Source organism: Chelonoidis abingdonii, chromosome 3 (genome assembly GCF_003597395.2).
Source record: "Chelonoidis abingdonii isolate Lonesome George chromosome 3, CheloAbing_2.0, whole genome shotgun sequence".
Taxonomy (NCBI): Eukaryota; Metazoa; Chordata; order Testudines; family Testudinidae; genus Chelonoidis; species Chelonoidis abingdonii.
In genome coordinates, this window is record NC_133771.1 from 215,577,164 (window position 1) to 215,600,343 (window position 23,180).

Sequence of the window (23,180 nt, forward strand, 5' to 3'; positions counted from 1 at the left end):
AAGGTCACCATATAACCATTGGGTCACCTCACCTGAGCTAGAGAAGGAACAGCAGGAGATTGAAAAACAAGCATCTTAGTCTGATTAATTTCAACTTGGATGAAAGATTTCAGTAGCGAATACCGTGCACACACTTCACCACGCCCTCTGCAGGCAGATCATCCAAGAATCTTCAGACAGCATCATCTTGTGATCTGGACAAAGTACTGGGAGCAGGAAGATGCTGAGTTCCAAATCACAGCTCTGACAGAGATTCCCTGAATGTCCTTGGGCATGTCCCTTCTTCTGTGCATCCATTTGCCTTTCTATAAAATGGAACAGTACTGACCTTCCCCATGGAGTGGGGGCAAGAGAATGAACAGTTAAGAAGTGCTTTCAGGATTAGCACTAAAGTTACAGTTATACCAGTATCCCCTGAATGACCACCACAGACATTACACCATCTCCACAGACTCATGAACAGATACCAAACCTCCTGAACAATGCAGGCTCTCTCACCCATCCCATTACAAACTTCCCTATGTAATTCCTTCCCTTTTCCAGTATCTCTAGCACTCACCAGAAGAGGTAACCACATAGAAGACATAAGTCTCCTCCCCTAGATTCCCAGGATACTCCATGAAGTCTTATCTGCTGTTTGTTCAAAGCTCTGGGGGAATCTCTGAGGGCAGCCGTGACATGCATAAGATGCTCAGGACTCCCACAGAAACCTGCTATAAACAGACGACATGAAGCCACACAAGGCAACTGAACTGCTCAGGAGAAAAAAACCCACCTCTCTGAAACCACGGACATGTCTAACCAGAATGACTGGAAGTGAGGGTTTGCCAAACACCTGTTCAGCCTCAATACACCCCATTTACCTCCCAAAAATCTCACTAAATCCATAATTAGAACTTACTCCCCTACACACAACTAGTACTTAGCAACATACAGAGAAACAGCATGACTAGGTCTCCCTGCGGGGGCTTCCCTACTCAGCCTGAGCAAGCAGATGCAATGGGAAAGATTAATCGCAGAACTGCAGTGAAGACATCCAGGTAACAGTGAGGTGGGGAGCAGGGGAAGTTGTGCTTAATCCCTCAGGATTCATCCAAATTGAGGTTTTTGTGCAGGTTGGGTGGAAGGGGGGAAAGATGTTATTTGATGTTTCAAGTCACTGACACTAGAACATTTCAATGAGTGTCTGCTCGTAATACGGTACATACTTACACCTAACAACATTTACATCACATTTTATATTGCCCATACCTTATTTTAATCACCACCCTTCCTCTTCGCCCTCACCACCAAGCCATTTACACATAACCATCATGTGATACACGTGCATCTTTAACCCCTGATATTAACTGTATTGGGATGCTGAATATTTCTACAAGGGGAGGTGTTTCAGGAGCTAGAAAATATAGGAAATTAGAGGAAGGGGAATGCAATTCAATTGTTGTGATCTGTTCTTCCTATAAACAAACAGATTACGCTAAAATGTTATTAGTGCAAATGCTGGACTATCACCTGGAAAGAGACCTGAAATTCTGCAAAGGCTCTGTGGTAGCTGATAAAGTTTTCTATCTGTAACCTGGCAGAGGCCAAAGGTCAGAGTGGGGTCATACTGCAAGATACCAGCAACCATGTGCTTTTAGAGTGGTAAGTAAATCCCTCAGCATTGGCTGGGCCCTGCCATGAAGAGAAACCCCCACAAGCTCCATGCACGGTGACTAATCCATCTGCCACACAAGCTTAGGAAGCAATTCTGAGGTTAGACTCAGATGTTAATGGAGTTTTCCGTATAAGCCCTACGTCAGTCAGCCCCTTGGGGGCCAGTGCAGGACTGGTCCCTATGGAAGTACGTACTTAGTCCTAGTTTTAAGTGATGGGGTTACCTCCACTTTCCTTAGGAGACTGTTCTACAATCAGATACATCTCAGACTTCTCTATAATTGCAGCAGTGCCAATCTAGCTGTAACTGATGCCGTGGTGTCGATTTAGCAGGTCAGATGAAGACCCACTAAGTCAATGGCAGAGTGGTCTCCCATCAACTCCTGTACTCCAGCTCCCCGAGAAGAGTAAGGTAAGTTGGCGGGAGAGTGTCTCCCATACACACAGCATAGTGTAGACACCGCTGTAAGTCGACCTAAGTTACATCAACTTCAGATACATAACTGAAGTAGTGTAACTGAGGTCGATTTACAGCTGTAGTGTACAACAGCCCTCACTCTCTAGAAGTTTTTCCTGAGATTCAGCCCAGATTTGTTTCTTGATTTCAATCCACATTGCCAAGAACAAGCAACCTGATAGGCCAGATAGTATGTGTCATAGGCTCCTATGAGATGTCTGTGTAAGAACAGACTGAGGACCCTTCTGGATGTGTCTGAAACTGGGAGCCATCAAAGATGACGAAAGATGTTTAGTTTGGAAGAGAGGCGATTAAGGGGGAATACATTAAATACTTGAAAGGCTGACATAGGAAAAAAAAGACAGAGAAAAGCTGTTCTCTCTTGCCACAGAGGGCAGGACAAGAGGCAATGGGTTCAAACAGATTTAGATTAAATCTCAGGAAACACTAACTGTAAGAACAGACGCCTAGGGAGGATGTGGAAGCTTCTTCCCTGGAGGTTTTCAAAAGGATGCTGGAGCCATCTGTCTTGGAAGGTTGGACAGAACAAGTCCTGCATCTTGGCAGTGGGCTAGACTAGACTAGACGACCCTTGCAATCCCTTCTAACCCTATGATTCTAACAGCAGAAAGTCAAGTTAAACTAGTCATTTCTTGGCTCTGCCCTTTCGGATAAAGCTCCACCAGAAGGTGCGAAGAGGAACATTATGTCCCAGTGTGGCAGCAATGTGTGTTTTCCATTAGGGAAGAGGAAGATAACCACCTTGCCCCACCCCCCAGGTCCTGTTGCTACAAGAGGCCCAGCTACTGGGGTCCACCAAGTTTTGTTACAAGAACATACAAAAGAGCTTCCATAAACGCCAATCAGACGACCTTTCAATCCGTTTGCTAAGGCACATGCACTTCTAATTTCAGGACAGGGGACACAGCGAGGAGATACTGACCTCCACTGAGGCACATATCAAGAATTTATCATCCAGGAGATAAATAATGACCGAGGTGAACTGAAGATCAACAAACCTTGGTGACAGAAACTGAAACGAAAGGCCGATCCCCATGGGTTACAGGCATTTTGAATGTCTCCATCAGAAACACCAGTCTCACCATCACAGCCATGGATTTCAGAAGTGGGACCATTTTCCCTCTGAAACCAATAGGAGAGACGAAGTCAGAGGGTCTGGGCTCTTGCTGAAGCCAGCCATGGAAGTCAAATTGGATTCATTTTCAAGAAACAAAACCCCAGGCCACACACACCTTTACCCTACAGAGAGTCATCGAATAAGTAAAACTCACGAAGCGGAGGGAGAGGTTTATCCATTCTAGTAACTAAGGATGCAATTCTCAGAAATACCCAAGTGACCAAGGAGCACAAGCCCCCTGAAACTAAACACAATCACTTGGGGGCTTTTGAAAACAAGTCCCTGCCTATGGGCATCATTTACATAGACTTGTGTTTAATTTTCCAACCCAGACCTCTATGATTAGATACCACATATGAGACCAGTCACTACCCCAGACCAGCTCCTACTCCCCACCGGACACCCTCACCACTCATTCCCTGCCACACCATAACCTCTGCCACACACCCCACCAGCCACTACCATGCCCCAAGGCCAGGTGTACCAATGCTTGCTGCCATCACCAAGAGCCCAAGAGACCTACTACATCGGAATGGAGCCTCAGGAAGCTGCCCCAAAGCAATCCAGCCTGCCTGGCACCACAGACACTCGCTCTGCTCCGAATTGCAATCCAGCAAACACATGGCACAGAGGCACCAGTTCTCTGCCTGCCCTTCTCCTGCAGCAGGGCACCGGCTCTGTCCCCCCAGAGTCCCACGCCTGCTCCTTCGGCAGCAGGGCACCAGCCCCCACGCTACCTGCCGGGCAGGCGCGGCCCGCGACGGGCGGGGACGGGGCTGCTCCGCGCGGCTCCGGTTTAACGGCCGAGCCGCCACCTGACAAGAGCCAGCAGCACCGCCCTCAGCGGCTCGGGCCTAGTGCGCGTGCGCAGAGAGCGCGCCGCGGGGCAGCCTGGGACTTGTAGTCCCGTGAGCTGCCCTCCCAGCGACAGACAGAGAGCGAGAGAGAGAGATGGGTCCGCGGTCCTCCCGCGCCCGCTCAGTGCACGCTGCCCCCCATTGCTCCCACCCCACCAATGCATCTGCCGCCCCAGCCCTACCGCCCACCCTGCCCTCACTTCTCTCAGTCCCTCCCCGGCCCCCACCCCGCCCAATCCATCAAGCCACCAATGCCCCCTTCCTCCCCTCGACTTTACCCCAGGTATCTCCCAACCTCCTGCCCAATACGCCGGTTCTCCCCTCCTCTGCACCTCACTGTCCTTCCATTCCTCCCCCTGGGTGGGCACATGTCAGGGGCTTAGTACACTGGAGAGGTACAGCGCTGGTGGTGGCTTAACAGCACTGTAACTCACTCCCTGGCCACACTGGCAAGGCACATACAGTGCTGTATCGCCCTGTCCTCAGTGCTGGTTGTACTCCACCTTGACAAGGGGAATAAAGAGAATAGCGCAGGCGCTGCAGCACTGGAGTGCCAGTGTAAACCCTGATTAATTTTACTAGGCTGTAACTGACCTCCGGAATTTTCCCATAATGCTTTTAAGTAAAGATAACACTCTTTGTTTTGTTGGGATGCCTCTGTTTGTTTTGTTGTGAACTCTACCGGAGCTGCTTATCTTACAAACAAACACAGCAACTGTTTGCTGGCACAGAGGCAGGGAGGGGGATGAATGTCCATAGCTACTGTTTGCTTGAGGAGAGAAGCAGCACGGCATGAGAGGGGTGGGAGGGTCCGTTTGGGAGCAGCTGCTTATCTGGTCTGTGAGGAAAAAAACAAAACGCTATTTGCATTTAGTGAATGAGAGACGGGTGGGGGAAGCGGTCGGAACTTGCAAGGCAGGATGCTGACACAGTATCAGCTCCAAAAATCCACACTCTCTCTCCCCCACACTCCCTGTCACACTCCACCCCACTCTTAAAAAGCACGTTGCTGCCACTTGAATGCTGGGATAGCTGCCCATAATGCACCACTCCCAACACCGGTGCAAATGTGGAGACGTTGGGGCCCTGGTAGCTCTCAGTGTGGCTACACTGCAGTGCTTTCCCTACACAGAGGGTTGGATACTTTTACTGATGAGATTACAAGTTTGGTTGACAAAGGTTTATGGTAATGACATAATATACTTCTTTTTCTGTACGGCATATGACTCAATACCACATTATATTCTGATTTTAAAACTCAGGATTATGCAGCTCAATGTAGCACCTATTTAATGAGTTAAATGCACACTGAAAGATCTCAAAACAGTAATTGTAAACAGAGAATCAGCATCCAATGGTGTGTTTCTAGTGCAATCCCAGGGGATCTGTTCCTGTCTCTGTGCTAGTCAATGTCTGTATCAATGATTTAAAAGAAAATATACAAACATTGCTGGTAAAGTATGTCCATATGGCTAATAGTGTTAAGGACAGGTTGGTTCTACAGAGTGATCTGGGTAGCTTAATGAGCTATGCTCACTTGAACAACACAAGATTTCATACAGCTAAATACAAGGTCATACAGTTAGGAACAAAGACTGTAGGCCACCCTTACAGAGTTAGGGGATGGTATCCTGGAGTGACTCAAGAAAAGGACACAAAGTGACAGGGGAGGAGGGAGGGGCCATGTGGGGGCATTGAGGGGCTGTGAGGAGGGGTCTGGGGGTGTCAGGGAGATGGGAGGGGCTATAGGAGCTCCTAGGAGGTGATGTGGGGAGGGGGAGGGTCCAGGGGGCTCTGAGGGAGTGGGAGGGGCCATGTGGGGGCATTGAGGGCCTATGGGGGAGAGGAGGAGGGAGGGGCCTTAAATGGGAGGTCGGGGGTGTCAGGTGAAGATAAGAGGGCTATAAGGAAGCTCTAGCAGTGATATGTGGGAGGGGGAGGGAAGTGAGGGAGGGCTAATACGGGGAGGGGTCTGGGGTGTCAAGGGAGGTGGAGGCAGAGGAGCTCCTAGGAGGTGATGATTGGAGGAGGGGGAGAGGACGTGAGGGAGAGGGCTATAGGGAGGGGTTGGGGTGTCAGGGAGATGGAGGAGCTATAGAGCCCTAAAGGGGTGATGTGGGGAAGGGAGGGAAGAGGAGGGTAGGAGGTTGGGTGCAGGGAGAATGAGAGGGCTATAGACTCTAGGAGGGAAGTGAGGGGGAGACCGGAGTACGATGGGAGGCGAGCTAACACCGGGAGGGGTCTGGGTCAGGGAGGTGGGAGGGTAATAGGGCTCTAGGCAAGTGAGTGGGATGGTGACGGGAGAGAGGGGCTAAACAACTCAATGGAGGGTCTGGGGGTGTCGGGAATAGGGCTATAGAGCTCTAGGAGGTGAATATTGTGGGAGAGGGAGGTAGAGGGTGGAGAGTGGGAGGCGCCATTGGCGGGCTTGAGGGCTAAGGGGAAGAGGTGCTGAGGAGCGTCATGTAATACATACCATCAAGGCTGTTCTGTGCGTATCCCATCAGCACCAAAACGAATTTCCGCGTCCGATGGCTAAAGCAGGAAAATTCGCTCCGCTGAGACCACGAGATGACCGGCCATGGGTTGGTGACGAAGGGCAGGAGGGGGCTGAGAGGAGAGGCCAACAGACGGGGGGGAGCCAGCTTGGAGGGGGCGCCCGACAGTGTGTGTAGTGTGTGTGTATTGGGGGCCGCACAGACTGTGTGTTGGGGTATTGGAGGGGGCGGCAGGCTAGTGTGATGGTGGGGGAGTTAATGGCGTAGGGGACGAGAGGTGTTGTGTGTGGGGTAATTGAGGGTGGCCCGCAGAGGTTGGTGTGTGTGTAGGGAGTAAGTTGAGGGGGGCCAGGACAGGTGTATGTGATTACGGAGTAGTTGAGGGGTGGCATAAGTGTGATTGGTGGGGGGGTAAGTCTGGGGGTCGGAAAGGAATGTGTGTGTCGGGGGGTATTTGAGGCGCGGCGGAAGTGTGTGTGGTGGGCTTAGTTGACGGGGGGGCCGGCACAGGTTGTGTTGTTTGGGAGGGGGGTAGTTAGGGGGGGCCGCACAGGGGGGTGTGTGGTGGGGTATTGAGGGGGCCGCACCAGGGTGGTGTGTGGGGGGGGTAGTTGAAGCGGGGGCCGGCACAGGGGTGTGTGGTGTAGGTGAGGGGGTGAGGGGGGCACGAAAGGGGTTGTGAGTTGTAGGGGGTGGTGAAGGGCCAAGAAAGTTTGTGGTGTGTTGGAGGTGTGGGGGGGCACAGCAAGTGTGCTGTGTGTCGGCACGACCCACAGACCCGAGGGTGTAATTGAGGGGGGGGCTGGCACACAAGGTGTGTGTGTGTTGCGCGGGGCCAGCACAGGGATTGTTGTGTAGTGATGGGGAAGTGGCCGATGGGGCAGCACAGGTGTGTGTTTGGTGGAGGGAGGTGATGTTCTGTTGTGTTATCTGGGAGGGACATCAAGGTGTGTGTGTGTGTGGGGGGAGGCGGTTGAGGGTGTCGCACATGGTTTGTGTGTTGGGGGACGGGTGATTGACGCGAGGGGCCAGCACAGTGTGTGTGTCTTTGGGACAGGTGTTCGCAGGGGGGCCCCGCCAGGTGTGTGTAGCTGAACGCCCGGGGAGGGGTGGTGAGGGGGCCGACAAGGAGTGTGTGTGTGGGGTTAGTTTGAGGGGGCATCGCACAGGGTGTTGTGTGTGCATGGGTAGTTGAGGGAGCGGCCGGCACAGGGGTTGTGTGTGTTGGGGGACGGTGGTGGCCCTTGAGGGGGGCCGGCCAACAAGGGGGTGTGTGGGGGGGGGGTTGAGGGGGCTACGACAGGGTGTGTGTGTGGTGTGTGGGAGGCGATGGTCTGAGAGAGGGGGCCCACAATGTAGGTGTGTGTGTGATGGGGGAGTGGATGGTTAGGGGTGGGGAGATGTCGGTTAGGGGGCGTCGCAACAGCTGTGTGTGGTGTGGGATGGGTGGGTGAGAGGGGACCAGAGCACACGGATAGTGTGTGATTTGGCGGAGGGGTGGTTCAGGGGGCCTGCGCGGATTGCTTGAGGGGGGTATAATTAGAGCGGGGAGCTGGCACCCACACCAAAACCAACACAACACACACAGAAAAAACATACATAACAAACACAAAAAAGAACCAAACAAAATAAAAAGACAAGAGGGTGTGTGAGGAGGGAAGAGTAGGGAGGGCAGGTGGTAGGAGGGCTGGAACAAGCCAGAAAACAAACAGGAGGTTGTGAGTGTATGGGGAGAGGGGTGGATAGAGGGGGGCCGACGGGATGTGCTTGGGGAGAGGAGTGTGTGGGGGCCGCACAGGGTAGAGCGTGTGTGTGTGGGGGGTGTTTGAAGGCCATCAACACCACAAAGCACTAGGGGTTAAAGTGGAAAGATGGGGGGAGGGTTGATTGTAGGAGGCCCAGAAACAAGTGATAGTGTGTGTTGGGGGTGGTGTGAGTGGGAAAGAGCCTGAGCAACAGGTTGTGTGTTTGGGGAGGGGTGGTTGAGGGGGTCCAGCACAGGGGTGTGTGTGAGGGGGCGAGGCCCAATGCTGGAAGTCTGTGTAGGGGCTGGAGCTTCTTTGACCCAGTCCCCCTATAGGCTGAGGTGCTGGCGCATGGCCACGGAGCTGGTGGCTGCACGGACAATGGGCCCCGAGCGGATCTGTCCCAATGAGCACGAGGAGCTGGCACCGCAGGAGCTGCCTGAGGGAGCCGTGGACCCCCCTGGAGACTGGAGCAGCGAGGAGCCCGAGGAGGAGGAGGAGGCAGAGGCGGAGGAGGCGGGTAGCAGTGGCAATGGCTACTTCTACCAGCCCCTGAGCCAGGATCCAGAGCTGGGGTCGTGGGACCAGGGTTCGCTGGCAGCTGAGGGGACACAGGGCCCTGCGGAGAGAGCCCCTGGCATCCAGGAGCGATTGCAGGTCACATGGGGCTGTCTGGTGTGGGGGGAGTGTGCAGGAGAGATGGGATGCACCACTGCCATCTTGTGAACTTATGATTAGTAAAGTGATAGTCTCACCACGGCATGAGGAGCTCTGTCCCTCCCATGTTTTTGAGGAAGCAGAATCTGAGAGCACCGGGCTCCCCCCACAATGCCCTGTAAGCCTAGGGGCACTAAAGTGCATCACTGAAATCATGAGCTCTAGTCCTCGCCCTTCCACTAGCTGCTGTAACTATTCCTTGCACTTCACATCCTGTATGAGCCATGGACTCATACTGCTGCTTGGGGCTAACATATCGATCCCCCTTTCCACAGTGTAAATGAGGGCCTCCACAAGGTCACTTCTGGCAAAGCTGGACGGAGAGCTCTGATCTCTGCAACTTGGCTCTGTTACATTATCTACTTCGTGTTTCAGAAATAATAGTCTGTGACCCACACTAACACAGTATGGCTTGGTCACCTTTTAGCAGCTGGACCCCATGCTAGAGAGCTTGTTCTTAGCTCAAGTGGCAAAGGCTCGTGCATTTACGCTTACAGAGTGAGGCTTCAGTCCCTGCAGGTGATAGTAACAGGGTGGTTGTTGTCAAATGTAATTGCCAGACCACAGTCTCTTCCTGGAGGCAGGAAGAGGAACCAAGCATCATGGTGCCTGTAGTTCCACTGCTGCAGTCTTTCAAATCCTTGTGTAACCCAGCCTCTCATCAGCTGATCCTGTAGCTGGCCTGGTAGAAGGCTGTGCTGTGGCTCTGGTTTGAAACCTGCTGATGACACTTGAGGTGATAAAATATACACTGACGAAATGTTAGGGCCCTGCAGTAACCATTGGGCTGATTTTATATTGCATAATATTGTATTTTAGAAGTGAATTGGGATGTTGTTAATATTGGCTTCCTTACTTCTGTAGCGTTTGCATTTTGGTTAATTGGAGCAGGCCCTTCATGAACCAGGAGTGGCAGGTTTTTGAGTGGTATGTGGGAGATTGCCTATGCGTGCAGAGCTGCAGACCCTGCCTGTAAACTCCAGAAAGGACAGAACTTGATTTAATAAACTTTTCCAGAAAATAAGCCACATAACTAAAGGTGCATCATTAGTGCTTAGTGGGGGTGGACAGACTGCCTTGGAGCATGGTAATGAGTTGTAGAGCCTTCACCTGATCTCCTTTGAATCCTGACCAGCTCAGCAAGTGTTAAAAGTTCGCATCCAATGGATGTTTATTGTATAGATAAGATGGGGGAGGGGAGGGATGAATGTTACAGACAGGTCCTTATGCTTTGCACTAGTTTGCAGGCTCTTCAGGGCCAGGCCTGTCTCTTGCTATGCTTGTACAGCACCTTGCACAACAGGGCCCTGAGCTCAGTTGGGTTCTTTAGTGACAGCTCTTTCAGCAGGGCCCAGAATTGCATTACTCACTCTAAACTTCTCAGCACTGGCAGCACAGATTGCGGCACAGGGAGGGAGGAAGGTGAAGTTAAATCAAGACAGCCCAAAAATCCTGACTTAGTCTTTTATTAAATCTCATGATTTTGGGGGTCTGACTTAAGACTCTTTGGGGTGGCAGTACTGGGGAGCATAGGGAGGGGCTGTACAGGAGTATGGATGTCAGGGGTGGGGGAGGGGACCATGTTTCTCCTCTAGGCTTTGCTGAAACTTGTGAGGATTTTGTTATGCACTGCAGATGCTGAGGCTGCACCTGCCGGACCCCCCTGTGGATAGCGAGGAGGAGGAGGACGATGGAGCTGCAGCTCAGAGCAGCCGAAGTTCCATCCCTATGGATCCAGGTCAGAGAATCCCCTTCACTCTATTCTACACTGAAGTAGCATTTGTTGGGGACAGAGAAGGAGGCAGCTCTCTCCTGCTGGGCATTGTATCAGCACCAGGACCTGGCTGCTTGGAGGTGGAGCAGAGCTCCCAGAGCCCGGCAGGTTGAAGGCTTTGGGCCTGGGCACTATCTCTAGCAGCAGTGTCTGGTCTCATGCTCTGACTTTGCTTGGCTCTAGCACACGTGGAGTTGGTGAAAAGGACGATGGCTGGTGTGAAGCTCCCTACCCTGGGAATCCCTGCGTGGGCCAGCGAGATCTCGGATGATCAGTGGACGGCTATGGTGCAGCGAACGCTGCAGGCCAGGCAGAGTCTCAGCACCTCTAGGCCAGAATGGAAATGAAATGCAGAGCCAGGATCAGGTCCCTATCAAGAGAGTTGAGTACAAAGTGCTACCCTGTGCACTTTAACCTCGGGTTATGTATGGCAGGCAGACCACCACCATCCTTCTCTGGATGGGTCAACGACCTTCCCCGGTGCTGAAGTGCTAAGATGTTCAGTTTGTCTCCCACTGAGGAAATGTTTCCTTGTCTCTTTTCCCACTCCCAGGCATTGGATAGTTTGTCAGTTAGTGTGGTGTCCTCATGCTCGCCCAGTCATAGTTCTCTGCCCCCACAGAACTGGACTGTCTTCGTAACCTCCAAGGGCAGAGCGTTAGTGGCTCTAGCCAGGTCTGTCTGTGAGGAACAACAGATCTGCACTAGGTGCCCATGGATCCCAGTGAGGGAAAGGGTATCTCCCTTCTCACCCATGCATGTGCTGCCCCCAAGTGCTGTAGAGGGCAAACAGCTGTCACAGGAGGTGAGTCCAGTGTGTTGTCTTTTCAAGAGATCCATTTTATTTAGTTCTGTACATACAGGGACATCTGTACAAAATCCAACACTTTTTCATACTATAATGCTCTACTGAAAATAAAGTACACCATATGTACATGTGACCTGTAAGCAGTTTAACACTTGTGTCCAGGGGGTGACTGCATTCTTTAGTTTTGCTTTTCCCTCATGAGGGGAGGGGCTATGTGAGAAGTGGCAGAGGCTGCTCTAACTCTGTCTGTATGAGTGGGGAGGGCACAGGCTGAATATGAGGAAATGTTGTACAAAAGACAACAGGGGCCTGGGAGACAGTTACCAAGGGCCGTGTCCTCGTAATTCTGTCGGATGATAGTTCAGCAGAGGTGCAGCATGCACTCACCCCTTTCTCACACTGCCCCACCTTACATATATAGGACATGGGAATGAATAGGCATCAAACAAACTTTAATGTTAAAGTACTGAACACAGACTTCCCTGCTCCGCAAGAAGAGGGCTATGTATTTGTTTAAGTCATCCAGCACACACTGCTCTGTTACTGTGCTGCAGCGTACAACCCACCCAGGAAGTGGTGCTGTCCTGGTTAGACATGGAAAGTTTCACTGCTACTTGCTTCAGGACAGGCACCAGAGCCCACCCTCAGGAAAATCCTAGCCTGAAATGCAGCTACATCCTCCATCTCTTCTACAGCCAAACCACTTCTCTACAGGCGTTCAGGCCATCTACTCCCTCTGCACTCTCCACGGGGGCAGTGCCTGCTCCCTGGAATCTTCTGGTGCATTTCAGAGGTGGGATGACAGGCAGCTTGCTTCATAGGCTCTTGCTAATGTGTGTGACAACCAAGGCCAAGCCGCCTCTTCCCATTCCATTTCCTCAGCCCAGTGCCCCTTTCTGCTCCACCAGTGTTATAAAGGGCTCAGCCACCCATTCCCACAGACTCTTGCATACATTCCTTGCCCCTACTTCAATGTAACAGCTGCTACATAGCCAGTGGAGGTGCTGGGCCAAGCATATGGTAAGTGTTGGCTCCCTGTTAACACACACACTCAAAGTAAGCAATAACCTCCCCAATCTGTGATTCATGGATCCAGAAGAGACATGAAGTAGGCCCCAGTGTAAAGCTGATAGGAAAGGCTGTTCTGTTTGGGGCTGGGAGAGAAGAGAGAAAAATCTCCAAAGGATTAAAGAACCTACTATATAAATTACCATCCCCTCCACCTCTGCTTGGGGAGACAGGCACATCTAGCATGAGGGAATTCAAAAGAATGTGAATGAGCCAGGGTGTGGAAGGAATGACTTAGGAAAAAGCTAAACAAGGCAAGAGGGAGAGGAGATATCTGTGAAGGGTTTAAACGAGAGGAATTTAACATGAGTTGGGGGTGGGAATTATAAGTAGGAGCAGTAGGGTGATGTTAAGGAAGGGAAAATAGGCTGAAGGTCAGGAGTGAGAAGTAGGAGGCTAGAGCACTGTCTCCCAAGGGGAACCCTAGCAGACAGACACCACAAAGCTGGAGCAGAGTTGCCTTAGAGATGCAGAGCAGACATGATACTTTTCCTTTTGTAACGTTCCATGATTTGGAAATGCAGTTAGAGCTTGAGTGGGTTGGCTGGTGCTGTCAATCTATGTTATGAATGAGGCCAGTATTTGTTTAAAGGTATAGCAAACCTACTCATGCCCTTTAAAAACTAGCCTCCCCAGGGTGACAATGGGGAGAGCTGTGACACAAAATCGAGTGCTCAAGAGAGAACCACCGAAACACTGCAGCACCCCGGCCAATAGCACCCATAGATTACCTGCCAGGATGAAGGCCCTGGGCTATTGGCAAATACATTCCTAATGATGAAATAGCATAACTAGTCCCTTCTATGCTACAAGAGAACTAACAGCTGCACTACAGACAAGAGAATAGCTGCCTACATGGCCAGCATAAGGTGAGCCTTGATCAACACCTGCAGCAGCTACAGATTCCAAAGTGCAGAGCAACAGAATGCTTCCAAACTTAAAGTGGCCCAAGACACGCCTATCGCTTTACTGCCAGCACAAGCTTCCTGGACCCGACGGCTGGTGGAGCGATGGAGCAGCGGATGCCCCGTGATATGACAACGAACCGAGGCTAGCACTACTTGGGGTTGAGTATGCAGAGACATCACAGAGCAGGGACACATTGGTCACGTGCCCCTGGAATAGCATGTTAAATTTGGGCACTTCAGTACTGGAAATACAGTGACAAGTTTGAGGGAACTCAAGATGGGAGCAACAATGGTTGGAGGAAGTGACAATTTTTCCTCATTAGAGTTTGGCCAATAAAAACCTTCGGGGGGTGGGGGAATCATGCTAAACGAAGAAGGGAGAGGGTAATTATATGAGGGGGGTACAAAGGAATAGGGGTAATGTGCTTACATTCAGAGACTGCAGAGCACTTCACCCAGGAAAGGATTAGCCCACCATACAGTAGGCGGGGAGGAGTGGGAGAGAACAGACTGGGGAGATTCAGTTAAGTAAAGGATAAGTTAAGGTAAATACCTGTTCTCCTGGCAAGCCATATTATTAACTGGTGGAATCAACTCCCATCGAGGACAGTTACAATTCGACTGGAAAAGGCCCTTGAGAATCCACTGTAGCGAACAAACCTGCCCTGTGGATAGACTTGATTCAACCAACTGAGCCTCTCTCCGCTGTCATGGCTACGGGTCTCTGANCACTGCAGCACCCCGGCCAATAGCACCCATAGATTACCTGCCAGGATGAAGGCCCTGGGCTATTGGCAAATACATTCCTAATGATGAAATAGCATAACTAGTCCCTTCTATGCTACAAGAGAACTAACAGCTGCACTACAGACAAGAGAATAGCTGCCTACATGGCCAGCATAAGGTGAGCCTTGATCAACACCTGCAGCAGCTACAGATTCCAAAGTGCAGAGCAACAGAATGCTTCCAAACTTAAAGTGGCCCAAGACACGCCTATCGCTTTACTGCCAGCACAAGCTTCCTGGACCCGACGGCTGGTGGAGCGATGGAGCAGCGGATGCCCCGTGATATGACAACGAACCGAGGCTAGCACTACTTGGGGTTGAGTATGCAGAGACATCACAGAGCAGGGACACATTGGTCACGTGCCCCTGGAATAGCATGTTAAATTTGGGCACTTCAGTACTGGAAATACAGTGACAAGTTTGAGGGAACTCAAGATGGGAGCAACAATGGTTGGAGGAAGTGACAATTTTTCCTCATTAGAGTTTGGCCAATAAAAACCTTCGGGGGGTGGGGGAATCATGCTAAACGAAGAAGGGAGAGGGTAATTATATGAGGGGGGTACAAAGGAATAGGGGTAATGTGCTTACATTCAGAGACTGCAGAGCACTTCACCCAGGAAAGGATTAGCCCACCATACAGTAGGCGGGGAGGAGTGGGAGAGAACAGACTGGGGAGATTCAGTTAAGTAAAGGATAAGTTAAGGTAAATACCTGTTCTCCTGGCAAGCCATATTATTAACTGGTGGAATCAACTCCCATCGAGGACAGTTACAATTCGACTGGAAAAGGCCCTTGAGAATCCACTGTAGCGAACAAACCTGCCCTGTGGATAGACTTGATTCAACCAACTGAGCCTCTCTCCGCTGTCATGGCTACGGGTCTCTGACGCACAGATGGAGCAGGGGGTGGATGTGGAGGATGGTCCCTGCACAGGGCCTTGGACTGTATGCAGAACCATGTGATGTAGGCTCTGGCTGAGGAATCCCATCCAGACACAGAGCATTCGGGAGGAGGCTTTGGTCCTGCGTCAGTAAGCAGCAGGGAATGGAATGACTCCTGCCTGGAATGATGCAAAAATGGACTGGCTGGGCTCCCTTTGCAGACGCTCACACAAAACAGCGTGAAAGGGAAATGCAGGAGGATGTGACAATGCAATGAGATACGAGGTACAATGTAAAACCAAATCTACCCTGAAAGAATGAGAATGGCGTGGACAGGCACAGCTCACCATGTTCATTCCCTAGTTATATATTAGAACCAAGTGCATTTCTGGGTACCCCTGGGGGCGGGGGAGGGGGGCCAGGCCTCCCAGGGCAGCTCCCTAGCCCGTCAGAGTGCCTCTTGGCTTGAGGTGAGGAATTCTTCTGCTCTCTTGTGGGCCTCCAGGGCTTTTATAGTGTAGACATCCTGAGGAAGCTCAGATTTCCGACGCAGCAAAACCTTCTCCTTCTTGATGTCTTTCAGCATCTAGAGACAAAGCCCACAGTCAGCGCTCTGTTTCAGGAGATGAACTAACCTCCCACCCAGCAAGAGTCCCAGGCCCCACACTCTCACCCAGATCAACTTTGAGCATCTCCCCTTTCCCCAGCCCAAAGGGAACAAAGGCGGCTCTTGCTCACGTGCCCCTTGCCTCACCCTGTGAGAAGTGACAAAGGGGAGCAGTAACAGCGATGCTGCACCCAGCTGCCTAGGTTTAAGGAAGCCCTGCTTGCTGGGGAGGGATTCTGCCTACTACCCAGAGCCACATGTGGCCCTACCAAATTCATGGTCCCTTTTGGTCTATTTCACGGTCAGAGGATATTGAAAAATATTAATTTCATTATTTCAGCTATTTAAATCTGTAATTTCATGGTGTTGTAACTGTAGGGTCCTGACCCAAAAAGGAGATGGGGGGGGGGTCGCAGTATTGCTACCCTTATTTCTGTGTGGCTGCTGGTGGTGGCACTGCCTTCAGAGCTGGGCAGCTGGAGAGTGGCGGCTGCTGGCCAGAAGCCCAGCTATGAAGGCAGAGCCACCGCCAGCAGCAGTGTAGAGATAAGGATGGCCTGGTAAGGTACTGCCACCCTTACTTCTGCACTGCTGCTGGCAGGGTGCTGCCTTCAGAGCTGGATGCCCAGCCAACACCCACTGCTCTCTGGTCACCCAGCTCTGAAGGCAGTTCAGAAGTAGGCTGGCAATACTACAACACCCCTGAAATAATCTTTTGACCCCCTGCAACTCCCTTTTGGGTCAGGACCCCAATTTGAGAAATGCTGGTCTGTCCTGTGAAATCTGCATAGTGTCGGGTAAAAGCACACAAAACACCAGATTTCATGGTCCGTGACGCATTTTTCACGGGCGTGAATTCGGTAGGGCCCTAACAGTAGACAGACTCCTGGGCTCACACGGGACCTCAGCACAACTCAAAGAGGAGCTGGACATTCCATATGGAGTGCAAGACTATGCAGAAGTATAACAGCCAATGCTAAATTTTTGAAGGGCGATAAATCCTCCTTCTTCAGGGTTTAAGAATCTCTAACTGTCTCACCACTTCCTGCTGTGGACTTTTTAACGTTTCCTCTGAAACATCTGGTGCTGGCCCCTGGATACTGGACTAGATGAACTCAGCTCTGATCCAGTCTGGCAAGATCTCTGTTCAAATGGAACCACCTATGGTGGAGGGACCTCCTCTGAGGAACTCTGCCCAGGGTGCTGGACCCTGACTCACCTGCACAGCCTCTGTCTCCACCGTTTTCTTCAGTAGCTGAATGTCCTCTGCAGTTGGGGTCTCTGTCTCCATGCAGTAAACAGGAGGCAAAGGTGGGGGTGCGTAATACATGGGGTACTGCAGACAATCCGAACAATCAGTGAGGTTAATTCAGCACGCAGGTGCACTGCACTCCAGCACCAGAATACCTCCTCTACCCCCACGTCTGACAGGGCCCCGGGGAATTTCACATGCTCCCAAGCACCCTCTACACCTCAAGCCAGCACAAAGGGGTGGGACAGTATTCCTCAGCCAGGGAGACTCTTGCCCTTTGCTGTTCCCACTCTGCCTGCTGAGCAGTGGAGACGTGCCACTCACCATGCTTAGGCTGGGAGAGCAGGAGAGGACCAGCCACTGGCACACTCCCTACTCGATAACCAGGAACACACACAGGCTTTCCAGGGACAGTTGCTCCTCCGGTATCAGATGGTCAATGCCACTGAAGTCAGAGGCCAGCTGGGAGATTATAGGTATCGCCACTAGCTTGGCAATGTCCTCAGGTAACTGCGCTTCATGACAATAGGGGATTGAGAGACAGGCTGCAACTGGGGCTCCATGGCTGGCCAGGACCTTCTGCAAGGAGGAGCCGCCCAGTGATGGGTTCTGCTCTTTGCGGGCCCAGGCAGCAGGCGTTTGAAACCCCAACGCTCTCTCCTCCGAATGACATCATTACCTGGGGGTTCTGCCGGGCCAGCTCCTCAACCTTGTGCCACATCTCTTCTCGCTCCCTCAGCTTGAACCTCCCCCTGCCGAGAAAGGGAAGAAGTTAAACTCTAGGGAAAAGTGGCAGAGATGGAAATCTGCTGGGGGGGCTGGCGACAGCAGGAGACAAGGAGGGAGGGGAAGTGGAAGGGGGGGGGTCACTAATTTTGTTCCTTACAGAAAAAGCTATTTCTCGGTGGGGGTAACACCTGGAAACTGGGAGCACCTGGAGGCTGGAGGAGGATGCATTCCATTCAGTGCACCTAGGAAGATTTTGAGTGGGCACAGAATGTCTGTCTGTCTGTCTTTGGGGGGTATCAGATTGCTAGCTGGAGGGTAAAGCAGCTGGAAGTGAGTTGTCTGAATGATCAGTTCATGTGTTTGAGTTTGGAGGAGGGAGGCATGTGGGCCTGTCCGCGGCATTACGTGCTGAGGCTAGTTTGGAGTTACCATTCTCATTCCCCAGGCCAGACACAGGAACATTGGAACCGCCCTACCAGAGCCGAGCGAGGGCTCATCTAGCTCAAGGTCCCTCTCCAACACTGGCCAGGACCAGCAGCTTCAGGGGACAGCACAAGAAGCCATGAGGTGGGCAAATCACAGATTTTTCATACAGTTTAAGCCCAGAAGGGACCATTAGATCATCTAGTCTGATCTCCTATATAGCACAGGCCAGAGAATGTCACGCAGTTACCTCTGCATTGAGCCAAACAACCTGGGTTTGGCAGATCTTCCAGAAAGGCTCCAGTCTGGGTCTGAAGGCATCAAGAGATGGAGAATCCACCAGTGCCCTTGGGAGTTTGTTCCAAGGGCCAATCACCCTCACTCTAAAAATCTGCACCTTATTTCTAAACACATTTTGTCTGGCTTCAGCTTCCAGCTGCTGGTTCTTGTTCTTCCCATCCCTGCCAGACTAAAGAGCCCTTTAGCACCTTGCAGTTTCTCCCCATGAAGGCATGTACACACTGTAATCAAGTCACCTCTGCATCTTCATTTTGATAAACTGAACAGATCAAGCTCTAAGTCCCTCACTCCAGGGCATTTTCTCCAGCCCATGGCTCTTCTCTGCATCTTCTCCAATGTACATCATCCTTTTTAACACTTGGACACTAGAACCGGACGCAGCATTCCGATATCGGGCTCACCAATGCAGTATGCAGAGGTAAAAATCACTCCTCCCTGCTCCTACTCACTATTCCCCTATTTATACATCCAAGGACAGTATTAGCCCTTTTTGCCACAGCATCATATTAGGAGCTCACATTCAGTTGATTATCCAGAATGGAAGCTCTGTATTTTTTTCAGTCCCTGCTTTCCAGGATACAGTCTCCCATTCTGTAGGGACTGTCAGCATTTCCTGTTCCAAGACGCATGACCTTGCATTTACCAAGAGATCCAAGAGATCCTGATCGCTGTGTGTCACTGAGCCCTTTCCTCAGCGGTATTTACCCCTCCATCATTCTTTGTGTCACCGGTGATTTCATACTTACTATCACACCACTGTTGAAAATGCGGACTAGTGTCTGCCTAGTACCGATCCCTGGGGAACCCCACTACAAACACCCCTGTTCTAGGATGGTTCCCCGTTGACAGCTAGTTTCTGACACCTGTCAGTTAGCCAGTTACTTCATTTAACGTGGGCTCTTGCTGATATCGTACAGTGCGAAACTAAGTCAAATCCTGACAAAAGTCTCGACAGGTTACATTTGTGCAGGTGCCTTTATTGACCAAATTTGTAATCTCACCAAAGAACGAAATTGGGATTGCTTGTCAAGACCTATTTCCCATAAACCAGTGTTGACTGGCATTACAGTCCTATGATACACATGTGCAACACCATTCCGCAAGACAAGTTTCTTCCTATTGCCATCAATCAGACTGGTTTTATGCCCTGCAGCAGGACATTTTTTAATCCCACCTGATGGTACAAGAGGCCTCTTACTGACCCTTACGCATCTGGGGTACCAACTGATCAGGGGTAAGTGACTGGTCTCTTGGGACTGGGAGCAATCTGATGTGTGGGTTTTGGTTTAGGTGATCATTATCACCAAGTTAGTTTGTCTGGGTGGTAAGACAGATGAGAGTCTAAGGGAACGGTCTGCGACTCCAGGGTAAGACTGCTATAGTGATCTAGGAGTTCACATTTGCTACTGGCTTCGTGAAATCTAATCATAGAACACATCACCAGCTTGCGGTGTCAGCCCGGTTTTCTGACCATCTCCCCTGAGGCTGGCACTCACAGCCACTCCAGACAGCGATCATGAAGGCGTGTCCCTAACTCCACCTAGCTGCCCCCTCAGCTTTCACACAAGTCAGTATGGACACATGCTCCTGAGCCTACCATCCCTATAGCTGCACCAGGCCCAAACTGCTGAGGTGCAGACAATCAGCTTGTTCATAGTATGACCAGATGCACCATCTTGTAACTAATAGGGCTTGACCCTCTGATTTTTCTCCAAAGGTCTGACTTTCTGAGCAGCATAACTCTGTTTAAGGAGTAACTAATCGCTCTTTGGATATCAAGGTGCATGACCTCACTTCTCCTGGAGGGCTATGGGGCTCTAGAAAAAGGCACCAGCGGTGCCATCAACCCACTCAGTGTATGGCCAGGGGAAATGGGCATGCCTCTAACTGCCCAGGTCTGCTCACAAAGGTGCTGCGGCTGCGCAGCTGCAGGCAGTGATCAGCTCTGCAGAGGCAGGCACTGTGGGCGGTCAATAACCATTTAAATGTCTAATCCTTTTCTGAATCCTCCTAAGCAATTGGCCTCAGTGATACCTTGTGGCAGTGAGTTCCATAGGCTAACTACGCCTTGTGTAAAAATATGTTTCTTTTTATCAGTTGCACTTTGGTTGGCTTTCAGCCTTTGCGACATTCCCTTGTTCTTGTGCTGTGACACAAGGTGAACAGGAACATCCAACATACCTTCCCTATCCCTGTAATTATTTTGTATACCTCCTACGTGCCCTCTTCTTTCTAACCTAAACAATCCTCATCCTTCTCACTCTCTCCTCTCCTCAGTCTCACTGAATGGGGCAGGGTCCTATGGAAAAAACAGCACGTGACCATGTAATTACAGACAATATTACAATATATATGCACAAGAGGGACGAATTAATATTGCATAGGCAACCTTTATATGGGCACTTCCTATCTTCTGAGTGCCTGACTTTGCAATGTTAATACAGTAACTCCTCGCTTAGCGTTGTAGCTCTGTTCCTGAAAAATGCGAGTTTAAGCGAAATGATGTTAAGCGAATCCAATTTCCCCATAATGTAAATGGGTGGGGGGTTGGGTTCCAGGGAAAATTTTTTCACCAGACAAGACTTTTTTTTTTAAATATATCTATATAAGAAAAAAAATAGACACATACACATACACACCAAGTTTTAAACAAACAATTTAATACTGTAAAAGCAGCAAAGAGTCCTATGGCACCTTATAGAGCAGGGGTCGGCAGCCTTTCAGCAGTGCTGTGCCGAGTCTTCATTTATTCAAGGTTTCGCGTGCCAGTCATACATTTTAACGTTTTTGGAAGGTCTCTTTCTATAAGTGTATAATATATACATAAAACAATAGTTTAGTTAAAGTAAATAAGGTTTTAAAAATGTTTGAGAAGCTTTGTTTAAAATTAAATTAAAATGCAGAGCCCCTCGGACTGGTGGCCAGGACTCGGACAGTGTGAGTGCCACTGAAAATCACCTCGCGTGTCGCCTTTGGTACGCATGCCATAGGTTGCCTACCCCTTTTATAGACTAATGGACGTATTGCAGAATGAGCTTTCGTGGGTGAATACCCACTTCGTTGGATGCGTGTAGTGGGTATTCACCCACGAAAGCTCATGCTCCAATACGTCTGTTAGTCTATACGGGGCCACAGGACTCTTTGCTGCTTTTACAGACCCAGACTAACACGGCTACCCCTCTGATAATTTAATACTGGCACACAGCAATGACGACTGTGAAGCTTGGTTGAGGTGGCGAAGTCAGAAGGTGGAAGAGGGAGGGATACTTCCCAGGGAATGCCTTGCTGCTAAATGATCAACTAGCATTCGGCTGAGCCCTCAAGGGTTAACACATTGTTGTTAATGTGGCCGGACACTCTACAAGGCAGAATGAATAGATAGAGAGAAAACAGCATGGCAGACTGAGACAGAGACACACACCCTGTGTAAGAGAGAGAAAGAGATGCGCATTGCCCCTTTAAGTATGCTGACCCCACTCTAAGTACACTGCCATTTTAAATAGACTGGCAAGTGGAGACAGCAGCTCCTGACAGCAACTTCCCTCTGTCCTGAGCCCTGTTGTGCATTCCCCCTGTTCTCTGGAAATGGAGTAAGTGGGGTGCAGGAGCAGGGGGAGGGGGACACCCTGACAGCCCCCTTCATTCCCCCAATTGCACAGCAACCAGGAGTTTCGGGGAGCAGCTCCAAGGCAGAGGGCAGGAGCAGCACATGACAGTGCGGGGAGGGACAGCTGAACTATCCGTCAATTGATAGCCTGTTAGGTGGCTGCAGCACAGGGAACTTAGGGGTGCTGAAAGGGGGCTGCTTGTCCACCCTGCTTCCAAGCCCCCACCAGGTAGCTCCAATGGGCTGCTCTTCCTGCAAGCAGGGGACAAAGCAGGCAGCTGCCAAATGATATTATAAGGGAGCACTGAGCAACTTTAAACGAGCACGTTCCCTAACTGATCAGCAACGTAACAAAGTTAACCAGGACGACGTGAAGTGAGGAGTCACTGTAATGTTCTCTGAACACAGGGTTGTGCATGTAACTTGCTAAATTTGGAAAAAAGCAAACACAGAAATTCCATCATGTGACATCTGACTGATCCCCACATGGTCATCAGCCGGGTTGGAAATTTTAGATCCACCCCACTGAGCTCTGCACCTCCAACGAACGGAATAAGTGAGCACATTACAGATCATCATCCTCTATGTGGGCCAGCACTAGAGGAGAAGGAGACACAGGCTTTCCCAGTCGATTTCACAGATATTTGTGAACACCAGAGGAACGGTGAGACTCAGGAATCACGGACTCCATTCCAGGCTCTGGAGGGGAGTATTTCTAGTGGGCACAGACCCTTCTGCCTGTTTCCCACAAGTGTGACCCTTTTTGCCCTGCCCCCTCCAAGCTGCTTGGCCACAGTCCCGTTTCTTCACTACCTCAGCTCTTCTTCCCAGTCCCACTCTCCTTGTGAGGAATCACAGGTCTGGAACTAGACAATGCACCGACTGTGGCTACCACCAGCAGCAAACCCAAACCAGTAGAGAAGGGGGCTAGCAAAGCTCTAGTTCCCACAGTCCCCTCCGTAAAGCTTCT

General features: G+C 50.8%; 3 protein-coding genes across 6 annotated transcripts in view; 1 reads left to right on the plus strand and 2 right to left on the minus strand.

Moving 5' to 3' along the window:
* KLHDC3 (kelch domain containing 3) overlaps positions 1-4,112 on the minus strand; it is a 37,347-nt gene extending 33,235 nt beyond the window's left edge. For 3 of the 4 annotated variants that reach the window (XR_004373724.2, XM_075064537.1, XM_032780482.2), the window contains exons 1-2: positions 3,989-4,112; positions 3,133-3,256 (exon numbers count right to left, since the gene is read on the minus strand). The gene's annotated coding sequence lies outside the window, so the exon portion shown is untranslated. The remainder of the gene's footprint in view (positions 1-3,132; positions 3,257-3,988) is intronic. The other variant, XM_032780480.1, reaches the window with a different exon arrangement.
* Positions 4,113-8,637: 4,525 nt separating this feature from the next.
* On the plus strand, positions 8,638-11,272 carry MEA1 (male-enhanced antigen 1). Its single transcript, XM_032780484.2, has 3 exons — positions 8,638-9,008; positions 10,704-10,806; positions 11,026-11,272. The coding sequence occupies exons 1-3, from the start codon at positions 8,703-8,705 to the stop codon at positions 11,187-11,189; spliced, it is 573 nt and encodes a 190-aa protein (XP_032636375.2). The 5' UTR covers positions 8,638-8,702; the 3' UTR covers positions 11,190-11,272.
* A 389-nt stretch (positions 11,273-11,661) lies between these two features.
* Positions 11,662-23,180, minus strand: part of PPP2R5D (protein phosphatase 2 regulatory subunit B'delta) — a 42,703-nt gene continuing 31,184 nt past the window's right edge. The window contains exons 13-16 of the mRNA XM_032780478.2: positions 17,831-17,903; positions 17,119-17,235; positions 14,393-15,878; positions 11,662-13,449 (exon numbers count right to left, since the gene is read on the minus strand). Of these exons, the coding sequence (XP_032636369.1) occupies positions 15,741-15,878; positions 17,119-17,235; positions 17,831-17,903 (328 nt within the window). The 3' untranslated portion in view covers positions 11,662-13,449; positions 14,393-15,740. The remainder of the gene's footprint in view (positions 13,450-14,392; positions 15,879-17,118; positions 17,236-17,830; positions 17,904-23,180) is intronic.